General features: G+C 34.7%; 1 protein-coding gene across 2 annotated transcripts in view; it reads right to left on the reverse strand.

The window, feature by feature from the left end:
- Nucleotides 1-4,542: 4,542 nt before the first annotated feature.
- LOC144453549 (uncharacterized) overlaps nucleotides 4,543-23,788 on the reverse strand; it is a 28,309-nt gene continuing 9,063 nt past the window's right edge. For both annotated transcript variants that reach the window (XM_078144878.1, XM_078144869.1), the window contains exons 3-14: nucleotides 23,029-23,331; nucleotides 21,497-21,612; nucleotides 19,944-20,066; nucleotides 19,269-19,398; nucleotides 18,314-18,474; nucleotides 17,155-17,271; nucleotides 15,423-15,503; nucleotides 14,102-14,249; nucleotides 13,852-13,961; nucleotides 13,055-13,228; nucleotides 12,325-12,427; nucleotides 4,543-11,641 (exon numbers count right to left, since the gene is read on the reverse strand). In XM_078144878.1, the coding sequence (XP_078001004.1) occupies nucleotides 11,526-11,641; nucleotides 12,325-12,427; nucleotides 13,055-13,228; nucleotides 13,852-13,961; nucleotides 14,102-14,249; nucleotides 15,423-15,503; nucleotides 17,155-17,271; nucleotides 18,314-18,474; nucleotides 19,269-19,398; nucleotides 19,944-20,066; nucleotides 21,497-21,612; nucleotides 23,029-23,331 (1,682 nt within the window). In that variant the 3' untranslated portion in view covers nucleotides 4,543-11,525. The remainder of the gene's footprint in view (nucleotides 11,642-12,324; nucleotides 12,428-13,054; nucleotides 13,229-13,851; nucleotides 13,962-14,101; nucleotides 14,250-15,422; nucleotides 15,504-17,154; nucleotides 17,272-18,313; nucleotides 18,475-19,268; nucleotides 19,399-19,943; nucleotides 20,067-21,496; nucleotides 21,613-23,028; nucleotides 23,332-23,788) is intronic.

The following is a 23,788-nucleotide window of genomic DNA, read 5'->3' on the forward strand; positions in this document are numbered from 1 at the left end:
ACGTAAAGCGTTACATTCGAACAAAGTGACGGACTTATAGCAGTAGCAATGATTTGATTCTGATTAGATAAATTGTATGAGTTTCCTGTAACATCATTTAATTTGTTGAGGGCCCATAAATTTGACGTTTGAATGTGTGAAATGGATTTTGTTTTAGAAAATTTTGGCGAATTTTGGATAAAGAAAAAATCGCTCTAAAGAATTGAAAATTGTCAGCCATGCCCCAACAATTATCTGATCCATTAGTAAGTTTGCTGTAAGATGGGACTTCTTCAATCATGAAAGATTGTCGAACTGTTTTGTGACTTTGTTGATGTTTTTATTTAGCTTTATTTTGCATTTCGATTTTTCCTGCACAGTTTGGATTTGCAAGGTAACAATTACCAAGAAACTTTCTCATTTTCTCTTGTGGTGTTAACCTATAGCTAGACGGCTTCCTTGATTAAGTATTTGTATATAACGTTACTTTGATAACTGTAACAAACAGAAATAAAATACTAGTAATGAATATCAAATTCTCGTGTCAATGGGTTTACCTTTGTGAATGCTTGGAATAGCAGTATACAATTTTTTTTTACTTTTAGTACCGAATGGGCACAACTTTAGACAACATTTCCTGATGAGAAACTTTTTTTTTTTCTTTTTAGTGGCCTACAAAAATATTCCAATAACTTATTCAAACTTAAAGCTACATCAATAATATAACTAACGTAAATGTAAGTTTTAAAGGAGTTTCCCATGTCACATAAAAATGGGCCCATAACATTGGCATAGGGACATTAATATTGCATGTACACTAAAGTCACCGGTATGTTAGATAATTTTAGGTGGTCATACCTAGTGTATAACAGAAACTGGAATCTGAAATCCAGGCCGAAGAAACTGACCGGTCCCTAAGGGAGGTATCTTTGCAGTTGGTATGCGTCACAGTTTGCATTGATTAAGTGAAAGTCTTCCATGGCAGAAGTACCTCAATGTCATGGTTGTGTCTGTATTTGTATTTGTATGGTACTATTGGGGAAAGCTTTCACTACAAATGTCAAATAGATATTGTTCATTGATTTAGTATCGCTGAAACATGTACAGGTCAATTTCTTCGTATCTTCGTATCAATTCTTTGACACCTATTAAACTTGCCGTGTATTTACTACATGATACAACTTTTTCTTATTTTCTATAGAGAGAGAGAGAGAGAGAGAGAGAGAGAGAGAGAGAGAGAGAGAGAGAGAGAGAGAGAGAGAGAGAGAGAGAGAGAGAGAGAGAGAGAGAGAGGGGAGAGGGGGGAGGAGAGAGATGGAGACAGACAGACAGACAGACAGACGGACAGACAGACAGACAGACAGACAGACAGACAGACAGACAGACACAGATACAGTGACAGACAGACAGACAGACGGACGGACGGACGGACGGACGGACAGACAGACAGACAGACAGGGGAAGGCATGCATAAATACATTCACATAGCTTTCATCCACCTCATTACTGAAGATAGGTGTTAAAGGTTATTGCGGCGAAGGTGTGAGAAATTTTTTAATGATTGTATTCTCTGTAAACGACCGCTCCTGAGGTTTAATTTGATTCAAATCATGAGCCAACCCCTCCTTTCAGTCCATCAGAATCGTCATGCCCCCCCCCCTCTTTGAACCCTGAGTTTTTTTCATGCCCTCCTCTCCCCAATTTCTGCCCCCCCCCCCAACCTGCCGTAAATTCTGACCCCGGCCTAGGTCAAGATATGTTATTTCATGCTGAGAACATTCAAACGAAAATTGAATGTGGATACATTTAGTTTATTTTTGTGATAAAACTACGTAGTTCTTGTTTTCTTCCATCATATATCATGAATATATCGACTCTGAATATAACCCAGAGTGTTATTCCTTTATGTGTTTAGCAACAAAGGATTGCCCTTGTCAAATTTGAAAGACATAAAAAGATCCGACTTCATATCGCTATGACTAGTTTATTAGATCATCAGCCAAACAGAACAGCACACAAGTAAACAAAACAAAAGTATATTATTCGTTGTGTGCAACTACTTCCTCTGTTTTAACATGCGCTCAAGAATTCGAAGCTTTACTTCTCCCCGGTCGATCACCGTTGTCATTCCTAGCTTACTAATTAGAATCTGAAGAAACCTTGCATGAAGAAATATGACGTAGGTCATGACGCGTCGTGACGTAGTTGGGTTGACGATCAACCATACGAAGGGGTACCAAGTACTTCAACTATGTACACCAGTTTTGGTAGTAGATTGGTTCATCGTCAAGAGTTTGACCTATCATTCGACTATCATTCCTGCATTTCTGATCATTAATTGAAGACATTGACTTATCACTTGACATTCCTGACTTGTCATTTGACGCACCTGACTTATCACTTGACGTACATGACTTGTCATTTGACGTTCCTGACTTGTCATTTGACGCACCTGACTTATCACTTGACGTTCCTGACTTGTCATTTGACGCACCTGACATCACTTGACGTTCCTGACTTGTCATTTGACGCACCTGACATCACTTGACGTTCCTGACTTGTCATTTGACGTTCCTGACTTGTCATTTGACGCACCTGATGACTTATCACTTGACGTTCCCGACTTGGCATTTGACGCACCTGAGATGTTCCTGACTTGTCATTTGACGCACCTCATCTTATCACTTGACGTTCCTGACTTGTCATTTGATGCACCTGACATCACTTGACGTTCCTGACTTGTCAATTGACGGGTTCGACTTTTGACGTGGATTACGCTCCATATACGTCTATTAGCAGGTATTTTGTCTTTTTTGTAAGTAATTGAACGAGTACATGGTAGGATTGGGGGAGTAAAGAAATGGAATCAGGGATATTAAACATTGGTTAGTGTAATAACAAACATGACGACCTCCCATTTCACTTCGTTGGGGAAGGGTTTAATATGAGTATGTCTGTTTGTGTTTTGTTGTTTGTTTGTTTGTTTGTTTGTTTGTTTGTTTGTCTGTCTGTCTGTGTGTGTGTGTGTGTGAGTTATCTGTACTTGTACAATAAGGGGTAGCTATCGTCTTAAAAAGAAACTGCTGTCATAAAAAAAATGACATAACCGTTTTCAGCTTTCGTACCTGTGATATCATCAGGTACAAACGGAAATTGAAGAAAACCAAGCATAAACCAAACTAATTACAGGACTGTACATATCACACTTTCTGTGTAAATATTAAATCATTCGTGATATTGGTTTCGTCATCATCAGGCTTATACATATGAATGGCAAGTAAATGAAAGACAAATCCAAAAGAACAAGTAAATAAAACAATAATATGTGAAATACACTTGCAATGAGTTAATAAGCAAAATAATAGACTCCAAGACCAGAAAAAACTTCAATAACAATGTGCAAATGGAGAAAAACAAGGGGGGGGTACACGTTTTGTTGATTGGTCAAAAACGGTCATCAATAGTTTCACGTCCAACCACTGAACATTACAATACGAAACTGAAATTCAGTGAAATACAAAATACAAAGCACATATCTTAACTTACGATACCTTCAAATTGGTCTTCTGGGATCCAGGAAAACGATATTTTTGACAGGAGTAATTAGTTAGTAATTGTAGATACCCGTATATGAATACTGTGTTGAGCATTCGAATGATGAACATGGAATGGGATGTTGTTGCGATGGTCGTGGAATTTATACGGACACGGGTCGTCATGGTGTTCCTCGTTCCCACAATTTGTTTACGCTGGAAACAGAAGCGCAACCATCAAGCCAAAGACACAAGTGCTTTTAATTGAAATTTGCATCACATACCGTGACAGAAGTCTGCTTACCTATATAGTTGCTGTGTGTCACAGAAAGACAAACGAAAAGGAAAAGACGATATATAAAAATCGTTGTGTTGAGAACAAGAGCACATGTACGCGCTTTTCGCTCTTTATGAAAACTTCGATTGTGTTACCTCGGTAACCCGCCCACTGTTAGAAAAACGCAAATAGAGAATGTGGTCGAACGCATTCCATTTCATTGAATAAGCACTCGCGCTAAGAACTCTGGGATGTAGATTGTTATTTTTTCGAACATTCGCATTGACGGCCTATGAAAATGACGTAAGAAGTTTTCTTCCTTCATAGCCGCTGCATTGACTCATGAGGTTTTTTATTTGCTTTTTATTTTATCTGTTATCTTTGCATTAAATTTTGTGTTCTAGACAATTCTTTTACTCTTTCGTCTGCTTCTCTTGTAATAATACATGTAGTAATATCGGTGGTGGTGACACAGTAACATGAATTATTATTTCTCCAGTACACAGGTACTCATTGATCATGTGGCCCACTATTATCTTGTCTTTCTCTTTTGTCAAACAATTGCCATTGGTACTTTAAGTATTATACTAATTGATAAGGACTGTATTACAATGTACCGAGGTATTACAGATAAATGGACACATGTACACGCACACGCACACACACACACACGGACAGAGCCAATTCATACAGCACACGGCCTTATGGTGAGAGGGGCTAAAGAACCACACAGGAACACATGTATACCTTACTTCAAACCTCAGTTTATTCAAGCTGTGCTGGTAACATAGGTAAGCTTATATACCCCAAGACAAATACACACATGATGCCATAGTATGTAAGGTACGCTGTGACAGGGCGCCCTCACACATCGGTCAACACCTTTTTAGAGCAGCCCGGTGAGGGTGGAGCGACATGACGTATCTTCAAGTACTTATCCACTGTGACATCAAAATAATAAAAATACATGATAAAAGAATTCAATCTAAACAAATAAGATCCATCTTTGTGAAAGAACACATTCCAAGAAAAGAAACACCAACATCCAAAATTAACGATGACAGAATATTCATAAATATACAGACTGCCTGGTATAGTACGTGTCTGTGTATGATGATTCTGCACTGACCTTAAATATGGTAATATGGACGAGAAATAGGTATTTATTTATGCGAGTACATGAGGAAGCTATTTGTAAACAAACTAAACACATCATCAAGTTATAAGTACATCACATCCAGCCTGTGAATGCAACATTTACTTTCATGTATACTGAAGTACATATACGGTTTATTTGGTGTCTATTTTTGGTTACAAGTAACTACTTGCTGTAATTCAGTTTGCTTACAAATTACTTACTGTACGTACCATAAAACATTTCACATGTTTGCAATTACAACCACAGACTTGGTCTATGTTGTTTCACTTTGTTATTGTTTTTTTTTAAGTAGGAAAACATAGTAAACCATTTTATAAAATAATTAGCTATTTCTCATCCATATGTCCTCAACATCTCAAGGTATATATAGTGAAAGATTCCACCATTCAAAAATAAAACAATACAAGTGTGTGTATTTGTATACTCGTAATACTGCATCAGCTGCAACTGAAACGTTTTTTGAAGAAAAAAAAAACTGTTTTGTTAAATGGTATAATAATGTATTTTTGTAGTTGTATATAGATAAATCAAATTGATGTTTGCGCCCTCAACGGTGATCATGATTTCAACCTGTTTCTGTACTCCTTATTGATAATATTGACCACTGATTAACATGTATAATGTGTGATTATTGGTATTTCAACAATTTTCAGTGAATGTATTGTGATTCTCCGATTGTAAAAATGAGTCTCCAGTTACAATGTGTACAGTTTTATCATGGTGACAGATACAAAACCTAGACTGACTAATTAATAACAGATGCAATGTCTATTTATAAGTGACCGTTCGATTTTAGTGAATATATCTTTTGGTTATTTGATAACACAAATGTCCCAGTTGCAGCTAGTGCAGGTTCAACACTCACGTAAAGCATATATTGTATTTAAATCAAAAGTTCTAATACTAAAAAATTCAAAATTATTGGTCCATAATATAGTAAAGAGTAACCGAGTTCACCTTCTGATTAAATCAAATGTTACACTCCACAAATGCATTGTCAAGACATACAACAAAACACTTTAGTGTAGAAAGACTAAGACTGAAAAAATATTACTAATATAAGAGAAACCTGCTACGGACAGACTAAGATAGACACAAACTAAAACTATTGTTGTTGTTGCATATGGTAGATTCCAAAATTTGGGTGATAGCATTGCCTTGTTTTAATGTGGATATAATCACCTTGTAATCAAGATAGTGTAAACACTGAGTGAGGTTGAATGTATAGCCACTTGAGGCAAGCTTGCAAACAGGAGACACCATCCTGCTATGAGCATAATTTCATATATGTCCATTGATGGCTTATATCAACATCTCGCAAGAATAGTTTTTAGTGTGTGTCTGTGTCAGCTTCCCAATAGACAATCTACCACTGTCATAATCTATAGATGAAAATCTTGGATAGTACATACATTATGTTGCAGCATTTCAATAAATTTCTCAGGAAGATACTTCATGAACATCAAATACTGATGATAGAGAAATAACACCTAAGACCACTCTGCTCTGCATCTATTTTTTTTTTTCTACAAAATTCACTTTAAAGGCACTGATTATTTGCAAGTTGTTTAGAATTCAAAACTAAGAAATAACACACAGTATAGAATCATATCTCTTTCACCAAACTTTATGACTACACGTAAGTATTCTATAAATATACACCAGATGTTACGGCTGGAATAATGAGGTTTTACGATATGCTTTTTATTTCAAAGAAATGGCAATACCAATTATACCATGCATGAGTCATTTAGAACAGAAAATATTCTCTGGTCCCAATATGGTCATTCTACGTCATGACAACGCGCATCTCTTGTCATGACAATGTGTGTCTAAGTCACTGGCCATGTTCAAAATATGAGTCAAAACGTTCAAAATTGTCGTTACTTTCCCCGATTTTTCTTTGCTATTACTCAGCGCTGGTATAATTGTTATTCTCCAATATTTTTCTTCATTCAGCTGGAAAATACTCATGACCTAAGGGTTGTCACTACTTAAATTCATGTTACAAAGACCCCGTAGGTCACTCGTATTTTACCATGCTGAACAAAAAAAACTTAGTGTGTAGAAATATCTCTAATTTTGTCAATTGCTCCCTATGTAGTTCACAATTAATTTTATACATGATTCTAGAAAAAAGAAAGGTAAATGCAACAAGTTAAGCAAGGCTTAAGAACACATGGCTGGCTTGATAAGTATTTTGTGTACCCTAGTCTGTTTTGTAACACAACCAAAATGAGTGAGACAATTAATATCATTAGGGTTAGAGATATTTGAGTATAGGATATGATGATATAACGTCTATTAACTGTTTTATCGAATACGAAATAGTTATCATATATAAAGATATAGTTTATATCTTCTTCCCATACACCGATATATTGTTACCTGAGGCAAGTCACTCTATTATGCAATCATCATCAAAATGGTTTCTAGAAGTAACCTCCTAACAAGTTTAGTGTTTTAAACAACCATGAAACAACCAGTGTTTCTATAAACAAAACCAGAAAACAAGAGTTTCTATAAATACATGCAAGACCAAAAAATGAGGGTTTCTATAAATAAGACCAGAAAACAAGGGTGAAAATGGGGATTTCTATAAATAAAACCAGAAAATGAGGGTTTCTATAAATAAGACCAGAAAATGAGGGTTTCTATAAATAAGACCAGAAAACAAGGGTGAAAATGGGGATTTCTATAAATAAGACCAGAAAATGAGGGTTTCTATAAATAAGACCAGAAAATGAGGGTTTCTATAAATAAGACCAAAAAATGAGGGTTTCTATAAGTAAGACCAGAAAATGAGGGTTTCTATAAATAAGACCAGAAAATGAGGGTTTCTATAAATAAGACAATAAAATGAGGGTTTCTATAAATAAGACCAGAAAATGAGGGTTTCTATAAATAAGACCAGAAAACAACCAGTGTTTCGTTATGAAAACCACAAATAATTCTAATCAGAAAACACCCAGTGTTTAGTCAGAATTAGAAAATATGACCTTTCCTACGAAGTAAGAAAACAACAATTGTAAATGTCAATACAGACCAGAAAACAGAGCAGTGTTTCCCTGGGTAAGATCAGGTAATAAATTCATATAAGGGCAAGATGACAAACCAGTCACGATTTCTATCAAGCCAGAACACAAACAGCTGTTCCCATAGTATAATTAAAATCAGAAACAAAAATGTGTTTTGAGATCTACACACGCAAAGAAAACAGTATCAATGTTTTTTCCACAAATAAGAAAATCTCGTTTATATAATTCAAGACAAAAAAAAATTAAATTAATCTGACAAACCAGAATCATCAACAAAAGACATGATTACAATAAATGCGTAGTACCAAAATTATTGTATAATTATGACATGCATTTCGAACTACAAGTGATACAGCAACAACAAATTGGCATATATATCCAAGACCCTGTGTATTATTCAGAATTACCAACATCACTAAAATACATAATTAGGCACAATATAATATCATTATGATTATAAACATGCTAAATATGATGACAGAAGTCCATCGTGCCTTAGGAACCACTTTTCCTGAAAACCAAAGTTCTTAAAGTCTCTCCAAAGTTTGTTATAATGTGAAAGTTTGTTTCAGGATTTTTTGTTAAATGGAAATTAAATTTGGAGTTCGCCATCTTCTTTTAAAGGAAATCATAATCTTTTTTATTTTCCCCATAAGAATTAAACACAGTACATTTATTAGTGGATATATAGGATGACACTAAACAGGTCTCATTTTGTTATCATTTTGACTTCTATTTAGAAAAGATTTGCAGTGACCCCTGATTGTCCATCATAAATTTAACAGAAAATGTTTGGAGTTTCCTTAAGGTACATCGGTACTAATGAAATAACAGCAAAAACTTACCAGGTGCATACTATGTTAAATATATTTTTAAGACTATGTAATATGTCAATTAAAGTACCACCAATGGAGAATAGAATTGTGACTAGTAAAGTCATGCATACACTAATTACAATCTCACTATGATTTAGTACCGTCAATTCTAAAATCTGAATGAATAAGCAAACTATATAAACAAAATCAATGAAATTAACAAACAAATAATCCCATAAGGTAAAGTCATGGCACTTCATATTCTACTGACTGCCATAAGCACTGTCCCCCACCTGAATAGATTCTAAACCAATTCATATACTGAATCAATTCTCTTAAACCAGTTTAAAACCAGTCTCTGTCCCCGTTAGAAAACTGAGCGATGGATGTGAATCACTTCACTTTTGCTTTTTTTGTCACTTTTGAAGTCATTTACTTTGAATTCAACTAAATCAGTTTAAACTCATTTTTGAGGGGACAGGAAAACTGACTTTGATTCAATTTCAAAACTTTTTTTGTGTCAGTTTCAAACTGATTTACTTTGACTCGTTCAAAACCACCCTGAGATAGTTTTGAACAGATTCAACTAAATTGGTTCAACCAGTTTCAGTACATGTGGGGACAGGATACCCAACTTCAAAATCAATTTCAAACCGGTTCAAAATACCACACTAGGGCAAGACTATAGACTAGATTATCATATTATAAATATTTAGCATAAAAAGCTGATATGACTGCTTTGTTTACTTTAATAAATCACATTTGATTTACCCAACAACACTTATAGATATTTATATGGCACTTCTGGCAATTTTTATTATAACTCAAAACTTATTGCTATCATTTATATCATAATTTGTTTGCATTGTAAACAGTGTACTTGTATATATGTGCCACCAAATTAAACCACACCCATACAACAAAACCATAAATGATGTAATACATACATTACACACACTATAATTCATGTGTTAAACTTGATTACAATATTGATGTGTTTTCAAAGACAAGAAAATGTTGACAGACAAATCCATAAATATGTAAGATAAATACACAAATGTGGAAGAAAGTGACTTTTTATGAGTACACTGAGGAAGTGTTCTAGTTAAGGATATCTAAGTTCCCCATCTCATTTACCACCAAGGTTACCCACCAAATTTACAATACAAGGTTGAAAATCTATGAACAGTTTTACCACATTTACCCTGTGTTTATAAGGTTCTAAAACCTTATCACAAATCCTAAAGGAATCTAACATTGAGAATATACCAGGTGCACTACTTATGATCATTCTGATTGGCTAAGCTATTATATGCATATGTATGTATCATGTGACAACTGAAAATACCAGGTGCACTACTTATGATCATTCTGATTGGCTAAGCTATTATATGTATATGTATGTATCATGTGACAACTGAAAATACCAGGTGCACTACTTATGATCATTCTGATTGGCTAAGCTATTATAATATGTACATGTATGTATCATGTGACAACTGACAATACTTCCTATTCTAAGAGACTTTGGGGAAGAACACCACAATTAACACTTTTAGTTTATCATTTGTGGGACTGATTGTCTATATAGTATTCAGTTTTAAAGTACAGGACATGAAAATTAACCAGGACAAATTCAACCAGGACAGACACACTTATGAGTGTAAAAACTTGGTAAACGATGTGATCAGTATTTCCAAGGAGCTTTCCTTTGTATTTCATACAAAGCAGTGGTGTAGTCAGTCCCTGCTAATATGTAAACTCTTTTCTACAGTTTTTTCTCTCTGATATCTTGGTTCAGTATGGGTTATATTGTAGAAGTGTGCTTACTGCCATAAGCTGTAAATAGTAAGTTTTACCGGTATTTTACACAGATGAGGGAGAGGTCAGATTGCTTATATATACTTTAACCCTTTAGTGACTCTATGTAATTACACCCTACATATTATACGGTATCAGGCTTTAAAGGTTTAATTGAGAATTCCAGACTAATTGGATAAAACAGTGAATCCATCTCAATGCATATTAAATAGAATGTACAATGTATAGCGTATATATTGTTTATAGCTAATGAACTCAATTAAGTAAAAGCTGATATTATAGCAATATATATTTTTTCATACGTCTTTTCATATTTTCTGATACCAGAAACCATTCACGAAAATTGACTTTTTTTCTTTTATATCTGTTAGTGTTACCGATTTTCTTTCCCCGTCTTCTTCTTTCTTAGCTAAATTTTCACTGGTAAGTACTAAACATATATTAAATGTAAGTTATGCAAAACATGAAATTCATTCACCAAAAGTACTACTGTCTCTGTGCAAGTAGCAAAACAAATGTATATTTAATATAGGGAACACTGCATTCTCAGATAACTTGAGGAGTCATTCTTCATCTCAGCATATTTGGGTACCCTAGGTGTCTATATATTATCATAACCAGGTACTCATATATGGAGATCCTTAAAATCATTTAAATATTGAGTATCCATATATGGAGACCCTAAAAATCATTTAAATATTGGGTATCCACATATGGAGATCCTTAAAATCATTTGAATATCTGATACCCATATATGGAAATCCTTAAAATCATTTTGAATATCTGAATACTATATTTCAATCTGGCCTCACCCTCATTCAGCTTACGTTATATATACAGTTTTACTTAATATTATACATATCTCTGTACAATATTAAATATTTGGGTTTTGGTTCCCATACCCTACTCTTGCACTTGATAGGAGAATCCCTTGTTGTGTTTCCACAGATAGAATCCAATGCCAAGCCCCAACACTCCACCAACCAGAATCATGGCAATAGCAAGGCCAACCATCGCACCTGTTGTAACAACCAATCAAATTACAGCATTATAAAACAGTGCTGCTATAACCAATCAGCCTCGGATTACAGACGAGTGTAATAAAATAGCAGTAATAGCCTGATTCTATTAAAGTCACTGTTGTCAATGTATCTGTAAATGGTGGTAAATCCCATACAAATTTTACAGAGCTAGTTCACATCAAACATACAATTAAATACATAGGAATAATTTACATATTGGTAAATTTTTCATAAAGACATTGACACAGTTTCAGAAGTAAATTTGAGAATACACCATTTTTTTGGCAATTTTAGCATCACAGAATGAAAAACGTATGTCTGTTACAAATACAAGATTTCAAACTAGTGAACATACTAAGACATCAAATTTCATTGAGATCTGTCAGTAGTAGCAATTAAACTCCTCTTTCGGGGAGGGGGGAGGGAGGGGGTCTTATTTTATTCGTACACAGAAAGCTACACATTGAGAAAAACGGGACTAAGATGTACATCTATCTGTAAATGAACAACTCAAAGCTAGTATTAGATGAATGACATCATGGTCAGAGTTCCTTGATTATTCAAGATACAGTATTCTATATGTAATACAAAATACACTGTGTACAATATCAGCTGGTGGTTCTGGGAGCTGTGAATTATTTAACACCCAAGTTACAGGAACTGTAATAATAGTGAGTTACCTGCTGAGTATCCATTGTTGACAATATCAGCTGGTGGTGCTGGGGGTTGTGGATTGTCACCATCTTCAACCAACGACTTGGATTTCACTTTCAAAGTATGTACCTGTCAAATACCAAAATAAGAAATCAAACACACATGGTACCAAAGTTGTATAAACTGTCCCAAGCCAGTAAAAATGTAGTCAAACAGTTGTCAAAAGACGTATGAAAATTCCCCCACCCCCTGGGGTGAGGGAACTACCCAAGATTTTGCAAACCAGTTACTTTTTACAAATTTTCAGAGTGCTGTATCTTTTTAAGTAGTGCATGGACACTTTTGAAATGTTCAGTGTTTACTAAGCCTGATAACAATATACTATTATAGCATGATATACAACAGTACAGCATTTGCAATACAATGCAGAACTTTCACTCTCACTACACTTGCAAAAGTACAGCCGCAGAGAACACTGCAAGCACTCATGCAAATACCTCGAGTATGCCACACTTCAACTGGCATGTCATGAGGTTCTGTCATAACACTTTTATCAAAAACAGTAAATTTTGCAAACAATACAACAGCACATTCACAATGATTCCACACACATGGACTGATTGTAATCACTTGCAAACAAGTATGTAATAATATTGTTGATTGCACTGCCAGTGAAAATGCCACTAGTATGTACAAACATCACTGCAAGCTAGTACTCACTAGTACATAATGTAATTATATATAGACCTTAATTACCTTGCCCATGTAGGTGACATTGACTGCCATAGTACCATTGTCAATGGCTGACATCAAGTTACGGTATGCAACTGTTAGGTTGTTCTGTGGCAACACACCAGACACATCACCTGTAATGTGAGGCTTGTCCAGCAATGTAAACCACACCTTCACATGACCTTTGACATCATCTGCCTGTAAGGTGAAAGGTTAAAAGTGTGCAATCAATGTTTTATGATGCAATTCATACATTATTAAATATCTGACCTATATTGAAGAGGTAAAAGATGAGTTTATAATATTTTACTGCAGTGATGAAAACTGGACTAGACAAATCGCTATTCTTCCATTGTTCATGGGGTGGGATGTTATATTCCAGCTCAGTTACAAATATAGTTGATTTAACCCATCATCTTGCTGAATCTGTCACTCCATTGAGTCCATTATACGTTATTCTGCAAAGTATCATAGCCTTTGTTGTCAGTCAGTTATAGACTTTAATAATAGATTACATAGTTGCATGTATATGGCTGTATTCATACTCTACACAGTACATTTTACTCATTTTATCTCTTATAAATATACCAGTAGACAAGTTTTTCTTTACACATTAAAAGTCTCTTTGTATTGTGCCCATTGTTTTACCCATGCTTTTAATTCCAGTTAACAGCACATTTTTACACAAAATGAGAGTGTCTGCAAATCAGACCAAATTTGAAACGCCTATGATGACAAAGTAACAGAAGTTTATCGAAAAGTGCCCAATTAAATCCATGAAACAGTCGGGCACAGACCCATACTATAAGTATCATACTTACATAGACATCTACGACTCTCAGTGCAGACACACGGGCAGAGGCTGCAATACTATTCCGTACATTGGTGTGGAATTGTCGAGTGTTGTTCAATATCAGCGTATTGTACACATCTGATGGTTATAAATATATAACATATATTACAATTACTACAGACTGTTTTCATTTAGTAACAGGGCTACAGATTCTCACACTCACAAACAAACCTCAATATCTTTTTTTTTTATTCTACGTAGTATTTCATAAAACTTACTGGTGCCATTTAGCATAAATGCCAGCATCTTAGTTTCCTTGGACTTATAGCAGGCTTGGATATCAAACATATACAATGGTACATTGTCTTCCTTCTTGAAATGATAGATGTTGACGATGTCATGAGTATTGTTCACTGTGCCATTTCGCTGAAAAATTATATAAACCAATGTCAATATTATAAATCTTCACCATCATAATGGTGCAAACTAAATTTCTCTGTAACCCTGACGATAAATGTCAGGGACCATAAAGGAATTACCCAGTCCTGTATAAACTCCCCTACTTTGTTTATAGCTACACTTTTGCCAAAATATTGGACAAATTCATATCAAAATTGATATTAGTATACTTTTCATGCATTCAGTTTTAAATTTTCTTCAACACATTCTTCCTGCTTTACTTCAATTTCCCAATAGTAAACTTATTGCCATTATCTACTTTTTAAATTAGAAAAGTTACCTACCACTGACTGACTGGACATTTTCTATTGCTACAGATCTGCCAACAGACTCATGAAATGCATGTTTAGCTTCTAGTCATTACAAACTCTTTTCCATCTTTTAATGTTAGTCATTTGTCAATAGTTATCATAACCTAACAATGACAGTAGAGAGATTTGAAACCGGGACTAAAATCAAACCCTGTAATTACTAAGTGCTAAATAATAATAAAGTCACTCTTTTTTTTTTAATTTGTTGATAAATTTATTCTAATAATCTACAGTGATAAATATGTAAACTGAGCACTAATAATATCAAACCTGTCACTACTAATGCTCTAAAATAATTAATGATATTTCTTAGTAAATTGTCAATAAAGTTGTTCAAAAATCTACATCAATAGGACGGTGATTGTGCACTAATCAACCTGTAAATAGTCATGCTTGGTGTATAATTTATATACAATCCGAATCAGTGACATCAGACTGTGGACAAATTCAAACTTTTACAAACAGAGAAAGTAAAACTAAATGAATTGCATTAACAACACTTGGCTCAGCATGGTGAAATAGCAGAGACTTTTATTCAACAGCATGGTTTGATATGAACAGTTTTATGGCCTCTTTGCATGTACATGTATTGCCAGGGGAACTTCAAATTTGCTTGTGAACATAAACTATCATATAAAGTGGACATACAGCTGTTCTTATCAAATGATAGAATGTAATACTTGTCTCTCTGTATTTCCAACATGCTGTGCCAGGCGTTATTAATCCAATACATTTGTTTACTTTCTCTGTTTGTAACAGATTCTGTTTGTCCACGATCTGATGTCAGCGATTATATATTATATGTCATGTAATTATACAATCTGCTTACCATCCAAGTAGCACGGATTTCCAATCTGACTGGAGTACCTTTCTCAGAGTCCATCTTATTACCATCAGATGTCCATTCCAGCTGTAATATAATTATTACAAAATGTTTGATTATATCAATACATTAATACATTCATAGTGTTTTTTACTAGCTGTAAAATGCAAACAAAAGGTACAAATACATGCTTAAATTTCAGTCAACATGTTGCCAAAAGTGACCTGTCTTCTGAAAATACACAATCTTATTTTTTTGTAGATAAAGTATCATCTGCCACAAGAGTAGACTCGTTTTACATTTCTAATCAGTAAATCAACTTCTACTTAATATACATGCAGAGTTTATCACTGAAAATTGCTACATTTTCCTGAGACAAAATTACAGCAGAAATATGGAAGGGTCACCGGAAGACTGTGCATATCATTCCTATTAAGAACAATATAGATTAAAGAAACAGACCACTCATTACAAATATAAACATCCGACCCAAAATGATATACAGACACACACAACGTCCTGGGAACAAAGAAGCTATTTAATGTCATCACATTGCAGGCTCAGATTTTGACATATACAAATTGATGACAGCAAGAATTTGAGTCTGCTTGTATGGTTCCCCATGGTGACATGTGTGTATGCATACAGTGCCTGTTTGTTGGTAGGAATGTGGTGTTGTTTATATTTGTATTGAGTGGTCTGTGGGAAGACCATTTCTTATCTATCTAAATTTTTCTTTGGGAATGTAAAATGTGTATGATATGCACATTCGTTCGGTGACCTGTATTTTACTGTTTTGTCATTAGTAAATGTTTGAGACAGAAAACCACATAAAAATACAATTTTTTGGACTAAAGCTGCAAAGGCCTTGATGTAGAGGAAATGTATTCTGTTCTATTGACTGTTGCTATTGGATACACTGCATCATTCAAATAATTATAATATTGACTTTTTTATCATCTTGACCAACATCTGAGGACAAATATTTCATCTGGAGAACTTAGAAAGCATAACTCACAAACTTGTAATATCTTTGATCAAAATGTTTTTTAAATATCACTCCAGGATTACTATATCAAAATGTACATAACTACTAAATTAATATAATGTGGACATCAACAATTATTTATGAATATAAATGCACTCAATGACAACTTTGCGGTAACAGTTGATGAATTCCAATTCATATAGGGTTCCACACTCGAACAAGTTGTGCTCTGGACAAGTTGCTCTCGTTTTAACCCAAAATAACAAAACCAGTGTGAACAGTTTAAGTGAATGCTGTGGCAGTGATTAAGTTAGGTCAGGTGCAAGAGTGTAGTTTGGGGTTTATATGTCTACAAAAAAGTTCAATTTGATTAACATCAGAAGCTTTAAGTTTCCTACATAAGAGTAGTTCAATGAGAGAGTTTACAAGGTCAAAGGTCAGACTTACTGTTAAATAATTTGAACAAATGGAGGCTGTAATGGTAATATTCAATCATTTTAGTCTGTGATTTATGTCAAAATCAAGATATACAATGTGAATGCAGCCCAAAATGCAGTTTTTTCAGTTTTATAACTGATATTGCCTTAAAGTCCAAACTCACATGTATAGTCTGAACATAAACAAAAACCTACGATAGAATGTTTATGATTGGCCAATCTATACAATATTGCACAATCTAGATGTCATCATACAACCAATGAAAATGAAGCTAAGATAGTATGATTAATAAAAGAATACACATAAACTTACATCAGTAAAGAAGTACTCCCAGGTTGAGTTGACTTCATAACCCTGCTCTATTGCATGCTTTGGATAATCAGTACGTTTAGCTATCCAAGCATGGCACTGGATGTCACGGACATTAGCCTACAGAAAATATATAATTATAATAATTATAACTCTCTCTAAATAATACACCAAAAATGCACATAAATTGAAAATGTGTTCAACAACTCATTTGTCTCTAGTTATGTGAAAATAAAATTTGCATTTTAATATTTTAGTTCACAGTATACGACCAGTTGGAGTAAACTTTCAGGTACTCTTCACAACGGATTGAACTTTCTTCAATGCATGACTATTTGCTTGATTAAATTTAACATCATTCATTAGTTATTGTCATGAAATTACTTTGACATTTTCATCCAACGTTTGAAATTCTTATAAAAAAAAACATGTATTGAATGAATTTTACCATCAATACTATACAGTCAATGTCAAATTAGGAGTTAACTGTGTGTACAAACTAAGCAGTCATCTGTCATGGCTATAGGAGAAGTTGGACTAGAATTCAAGAATAATCATATTCAATCCCATTGGCTTAAAGGGGACTGTAACTCAATGAAATAAAGTCATTTTCATAAACTATGGGTTCTGGAGAGTCATTTCATGAGTTTACATCACCTACAATTACTTGTGATTTCAGAAAAAATATCAAGTTGATCTTGTGCCTTTCAATAGGTTACGTATCTTTGCTATGGGCTACTGCATCATGCCAGTCAGCAGAAATAATATATTCAAGTTGCTCAAATTGAATATTCATGAGGGCTATTTTACACTTATGGAGTACAGCCACGCTAGACTCACGAATATTCAGAGTGTAACATGAATATATCATTTCTGCTGACTCCCATGATGCATTAGCCCATAGGAACGATACCCTATAAAGACACAAGATCAACTTGATGTGACTCTGAAATTACAAGTAATGTAACATAATGGAAGAACCCATAGTTTATAAAAATGCCTTTGTTTCCTGGAGTCGCATTCCCCTTTAAGATATATTTATAACCAAAGAGATTCAACCATTGGTGTTTAACATCAAGTTTTTTAGTAAAATAAGGGAAACGTTTAAATATATAGAAAATCTACTCAAAATATATATTGATGAATGTGTGAATTTCCTTACCATGCCTTCATACACCCATTTGGCATCATCCAGATAAAAATAACTTGTAACGTTATTCATTGAGATGTTACCACCAGCCTGAGATTTTGCATCATATCCATACTTCCATATTGGCCCCATTGAACAGTTGCCGTTTATCGGATCAAGTAGATACCCAATACCTAGCGGTATAGTCAGATTGCATTTATTACAATTATTATATGAATTAACAAGAATCTTTATTTTATGGTAGAATCTGCCGGGGATCAATTCCCTGAAACTCAAAGTTCTTAAAATCTCTGAGTTTGCAATATGTAGCTCGTCTGTGGCCCTTGTGAACTGAATAAAGAAATGTGGGGGTTCAACATTGAGTTTTCTAGGAAATTTAAATTTCCCATACAGTTAACACAGCATTTAGCGGCCATATTGGAATTGGTGGCCATATTGGATTTGGTGGCCATATTGGATTATACAATGGTTTAATTTTTGATAACATTTTGACCTCTATTTCAACAATTCAAATGGTAAGACCTCATTTTTTCTTGATTTTAAACTATGAATGGGGTTTGAACTTCCTTGACAAAAGTAGCAGCAAAAGTTTAAAACTTTTCTATCAAGGCAAAATACAAAGTTAACATGAAAATTAGTGAGAGAATTGTTATTTATTCAGAACATACTAGATGTTTCCTTTCATTTATTATGGCGGAGCGTAATTTTGAAGATTATTTACAAATGGGTCAAGCTACCGCTACCCCATCCCACCCCACCCCACCCCTGTCAATGGCTTAACCCATCATTTGGCCAGGAATTAATGCTTCCAAACATGAAGTTGCAATTATAAAGACTGTCACCTTGAGAGTAGAATTTTAGTCACCCATAGTAAACAGGGAATTTCCATTGTGCGTAACTGACCTGTGATGTCACTATATATGAGAACTGGCCAGTGTGACATAACAATTTAATTATGTGTACTGACCTGTATTGTAGTCATGAATGACCTCCACAGGGTCCCCGTTATACGGATCCCAATGACCTCCAGTGACTGACGTATCATTATTTGGTACCATGAAGAATCGTACCAGTTTAGCATCAAAATCATAATGGTCCTGTGGTTGAATAGAAAATTGATACTCTATAAAATGTAAATATCCTGAACATAATAAACCACTAAACATTTGGTCAATAACATATAATAAATTTCATATATCTATCTCTGTTTTAAATAGACCATGTCTCAGATGATGAGGTTTGATAGAAATGTACAATGCATTATTTTAATAGCTCATGTACTGGCTCAATGACTAGTGTGTCCTATATACTATGCAATGTTTTTGGTGGTTTTACACAAGGATACATTGCGGCGCATTGACTATGCATGCGCGTTCTATATACTATGCGCATTCTCCATGCAGAGGATGCTATCTACAATATCATCGTGAGTCGGTCACAAATGAATCTACCCTGCGCAAGCTTATGGGCTTAAATTTGCCTAGTTATGATTTGCTCTCTTTCCTACTTTCATGTACCTTAGCCTATAGCCAAGTGATAAGTCTTGGTGTTACTATCTCAAGAAGATCTCTTTACTAAGCCACAAACATAGAGCTCAAACTCAATAAATATTGATGCTGTATATTTTGGTTCTAGTACTTACACGGTAAAAATGCACTTTCTTCAGATCCTTCCTCACATGTTCTCTGCTGGATGAAAATTGCTTTGGTAGAGTTGGCATTGGGCTTGTACTGTTACGACCTGGGCACAGATAACCAAGTGGTGCCTGGAAAATAGAAAATACTGAATTCTTGTTAAAATTGCTTACATGTACATAGAATTGGTACTGGATGTGTACTATTAATAATGTTGTGTTCTTATATAGCGCTTTCCCACTCCGTGCTCAAAGCACTTTACAATTATTACCCCTGGCTCGGATCAGAATGGCACAATGGCCCTTTAGTCTTCCTCAACTCCCCGGGGAGCATACAATCCATTGCAGCCATTTGAGCGCATATTAATGGATTAAAGCCTTCACATTGCAACCTACATCCTACCAGGTCCCCAATTATACAGCTGGGTTGACTGAGGCACAGTCGTGGTTCAAATCTTGCCCAAGGACTTTAGCCACTCAGAAACAAACAGCAGGCAGCGACGGGGCTCGAACCTGCAACCTGTAGATTCCAAGCCGGTCACGCTAGCCATTCACCCATCATGACTCCATTATGACAAGGGCGGCATAGATAGCTAAGTGGTACCTGGAAAATACTGTTAGTCCCTAAAAGTTTGCAATGGGAGCATTAACTTTATGATATTTTAACATAGTGACAATGAAACAAACAAAGAATAAACTCAGATATCTTGTGGACAAATTTTAAAAATCAAAATTCTTCAGATCTCTCCAAACACTGCCATAGGAAAGCTTGTTCCGTACACATGCTTTTGAAATAATAAAAGAAATTTTGGGGTTCATCACCTTGTTTTCAAGGAAATTTTCAATCTTTTATTTTTCTTATAGAGTTATAACACAGTATTTGGCAGCCATATTGGATTCTAAAAGTTTGGACCTCTATTAAAACAATTGGTACGCTGACCCAAGATTATTTAAATTACAGATTGGAACAGAGAGAGTAGTTTGGAATTTTTATGAACAAAGGACAGGAAAAGTTTTAAAAGTTTATTTCTGGGGCACATTCTACATACATTAATTGAAATGTAAAACAAGGTTACAAAATTGTGTATGAAATCAGAAGAAACACAGTAAATAAAAATTTTCAAAAAATACAAAAAAGTCCAAATATCATGCATAATCTAAGAATGACATGTGAATGTAGTCTGTCATTCTATGTTTTTCTTTTAATTAGTTGCCACAAACTCTGATTATACTCTTTGGATTATCTCTATATCCAGTCACGGTCCTATGAATATCTTCAATACTAGTACTTTATGTGTTCCAGAGTTATCAGAAAAACAAAAGATTTATATCACTTGGCCACTAGGAGTGCTGTTCAGAAGGAGCTTCTCAGTGGACCAGAAGTGAGTCCCATCTCATTAGAGAGTCCCATTAGAGCCTCATTTGTTAACATTTCTGAACAATTAATAAATGACTGACATCATTAAATCTGTATTGATTCATTCATAATAAACATGTCATGTGATATTCAAGGACATTGTGCCATGATTAATGTAAAACCATATAGTCCTAAGGTACCTTACCTGATAATCCATTTCACTCTCAGCTGGTCCACTTTCAAAGGAGTAGTAATCATACATATTATAAAATGGCTGGAATGCATCTGGAATAGGCTCGCCATCACCAGTAGTATTTTGAACTGAGAGAAGGTACCAAAAAAAAAAAGATGCAGTAAGTCAACTAAAGTACTAAGTCCACTGAATTGCTAAGATTATGTTTGCCAGGGATTCAATCCCAGATTCTCACTTAAAGTGTAAAACCAATCACTGAAGCTAAAGATTACATGTGATCATTCTTTTGTTCCGATACAACCACCTTTTCCTAAAGCTCTGCCAGACAACTGTTCCTCACACCTACATTTTACAGTACTTCCGCGTGTCCCACTCAGATGCATCCCACATCTAAGACATGGGTGGCGTAGTGTCTCATTGAAATTCTTTTTTTATCACTCAACAAAGCAATCAGTTCATCTGACACGTTTGATTGACAGTTGTCATCAGTGTCTATGCTGATATTAATCCACTCCATTTGTTTACTTGCCCTGTTTGTAACATAATCTGCTTGTAAATCTTTGTCTGTCAGTGGTTGTAGTACATTTGCTCCAGTGTGTGTATCTCCATGTAATCCCTTATCTTTGAAGACTAGACACACAGTTCAGATTAGAATTACAATTTGGTGTGAAAACTAGTTGTCTGGTAGAGCTGTACACAATTTTGATCAAAAACAAAACTTGAGAATAAGCCTTTAATTGGTTCCACTGATACGCAAACACTATAAGTGTAAAATTATAAAAAGTTCTATTTCAAATATTTCACATATATAGTCAAATATGTCAAATAAGTCAAGATTAGTCATGAAGGGGGGGGGGGGGGAAACGCTGATATTTTTTTACCAATGTTGTCATGCTTTCAGCTACAAGTACAAATTACTAGTACACCACAATCAAGCTGAGCTATACATGAATGTTTTTCATTCACTTCGCAGTTCATATACATGTTATAAGCTTTGCTCATACATGACAACACAAGCCTATATCACAGCCAAACATCTGCCATGTATTTTTTGACATTATTGGGTTGACTGGTTTTGGTGGAATTGACACTTTATCTATCCCAGATAAATTAAACACATATACTGGATGACAATTATGGTGGTAGGTATGTGGATCGATGCATAGAAATACCACTAAATAATATACTACAAATATCAGTAAAAGTCTTGTGTTTAGTAAACTAATTACGGTATCAAACTTTTGTCACAAGCTAATACTTGAAAATTTTTGATGGCATACTTATGCTATTTATGTCCAGGCATACAGACCAGGAAGGTAATACAAACTTACAGGCACCTATGACATCTTGTTAGACTTGCATGTCTAGATCTGTAAGCTCAATTTTGATCTGAATAGTGAGTCAATCTATTAACTACAGCTGTAGTACCGTATATTGCAGTCGAAAATGTTAGGTACCATAAGAATTTTCCACTTTGTGTTTGGTAGCAAAAGTTTAATTTCAATTCTGTGACACCATTTTCACTGAAGTGGCCTTTCACTGACCTGTTCCATTGACAATCATTCGGACAAGTACTTGGTTGTCTCCAGAGGGCGTCCTATACCCATCTTCTGAGAAGTAGAATTCCAATTTCATTGTCATGTACTTCGACTCATTATAAACACAGCCACACCAGTGGTCAACAGGAATTCCACGCACAGTATCTGGACCAATGTAGGTATCATTGTAACTGTTGCCGAAGTCAAAGATATTAGCGACGCTATCAATATGACCTTCTCCATCCTCATAGTGAAATCCAAACAGATTGAATTTTGAATCAGGTAGTTTACTCACACTGCAAATTCCATCTGTAAATCAAAATAATTCAGATTACATTAGTATTACAAAACACCATATTCCAGTTGCTCATCAACGTACCACAAGAGGGCGCACTAACATGAAGAAAAGCGAAACATGACTCAGTCAACAAAATGTAGCTAAAACTAATCTGAGTTCCTAAAAATTATGTACTTGGAAACAATTATTCAGAAGAATGTTTTGACAGATATGTGAATGCCAACAACTTTTTTTGTAAAACACTAAGAAATTATTTCTTTCAAGGAGGTTGTAGTATTCAACAATCATGCTCTCACTTTTGAACAGCACTCCTAGTGGTCAAACTATACAATCTTTTGTTTTTTTATTAACTGGGATATTACATTGTATCAGTGAGCTGGTGCACTCATTTGCCCGAGTTGCTGTTTTCACAAATGTTTCATTTTTCGTGTACGTGTAAGGCTATGTATGTGTATGGCTCATATACAG

The sequence above is a fragment of the Glandiceps talaboti genome, chromosome 1, assembly GCF_964340395.1.
Source record: "Glandiceps talaboti chromosome 1, keGlaTala1.1, whole genome shotgun sequence".
Classification (NCBI taxonomy): Eukaryota; Metazoa; Hemichordata; class Enteropneusta; family Spengelidae; genus Glandiceps; species Glandiceps talaboti.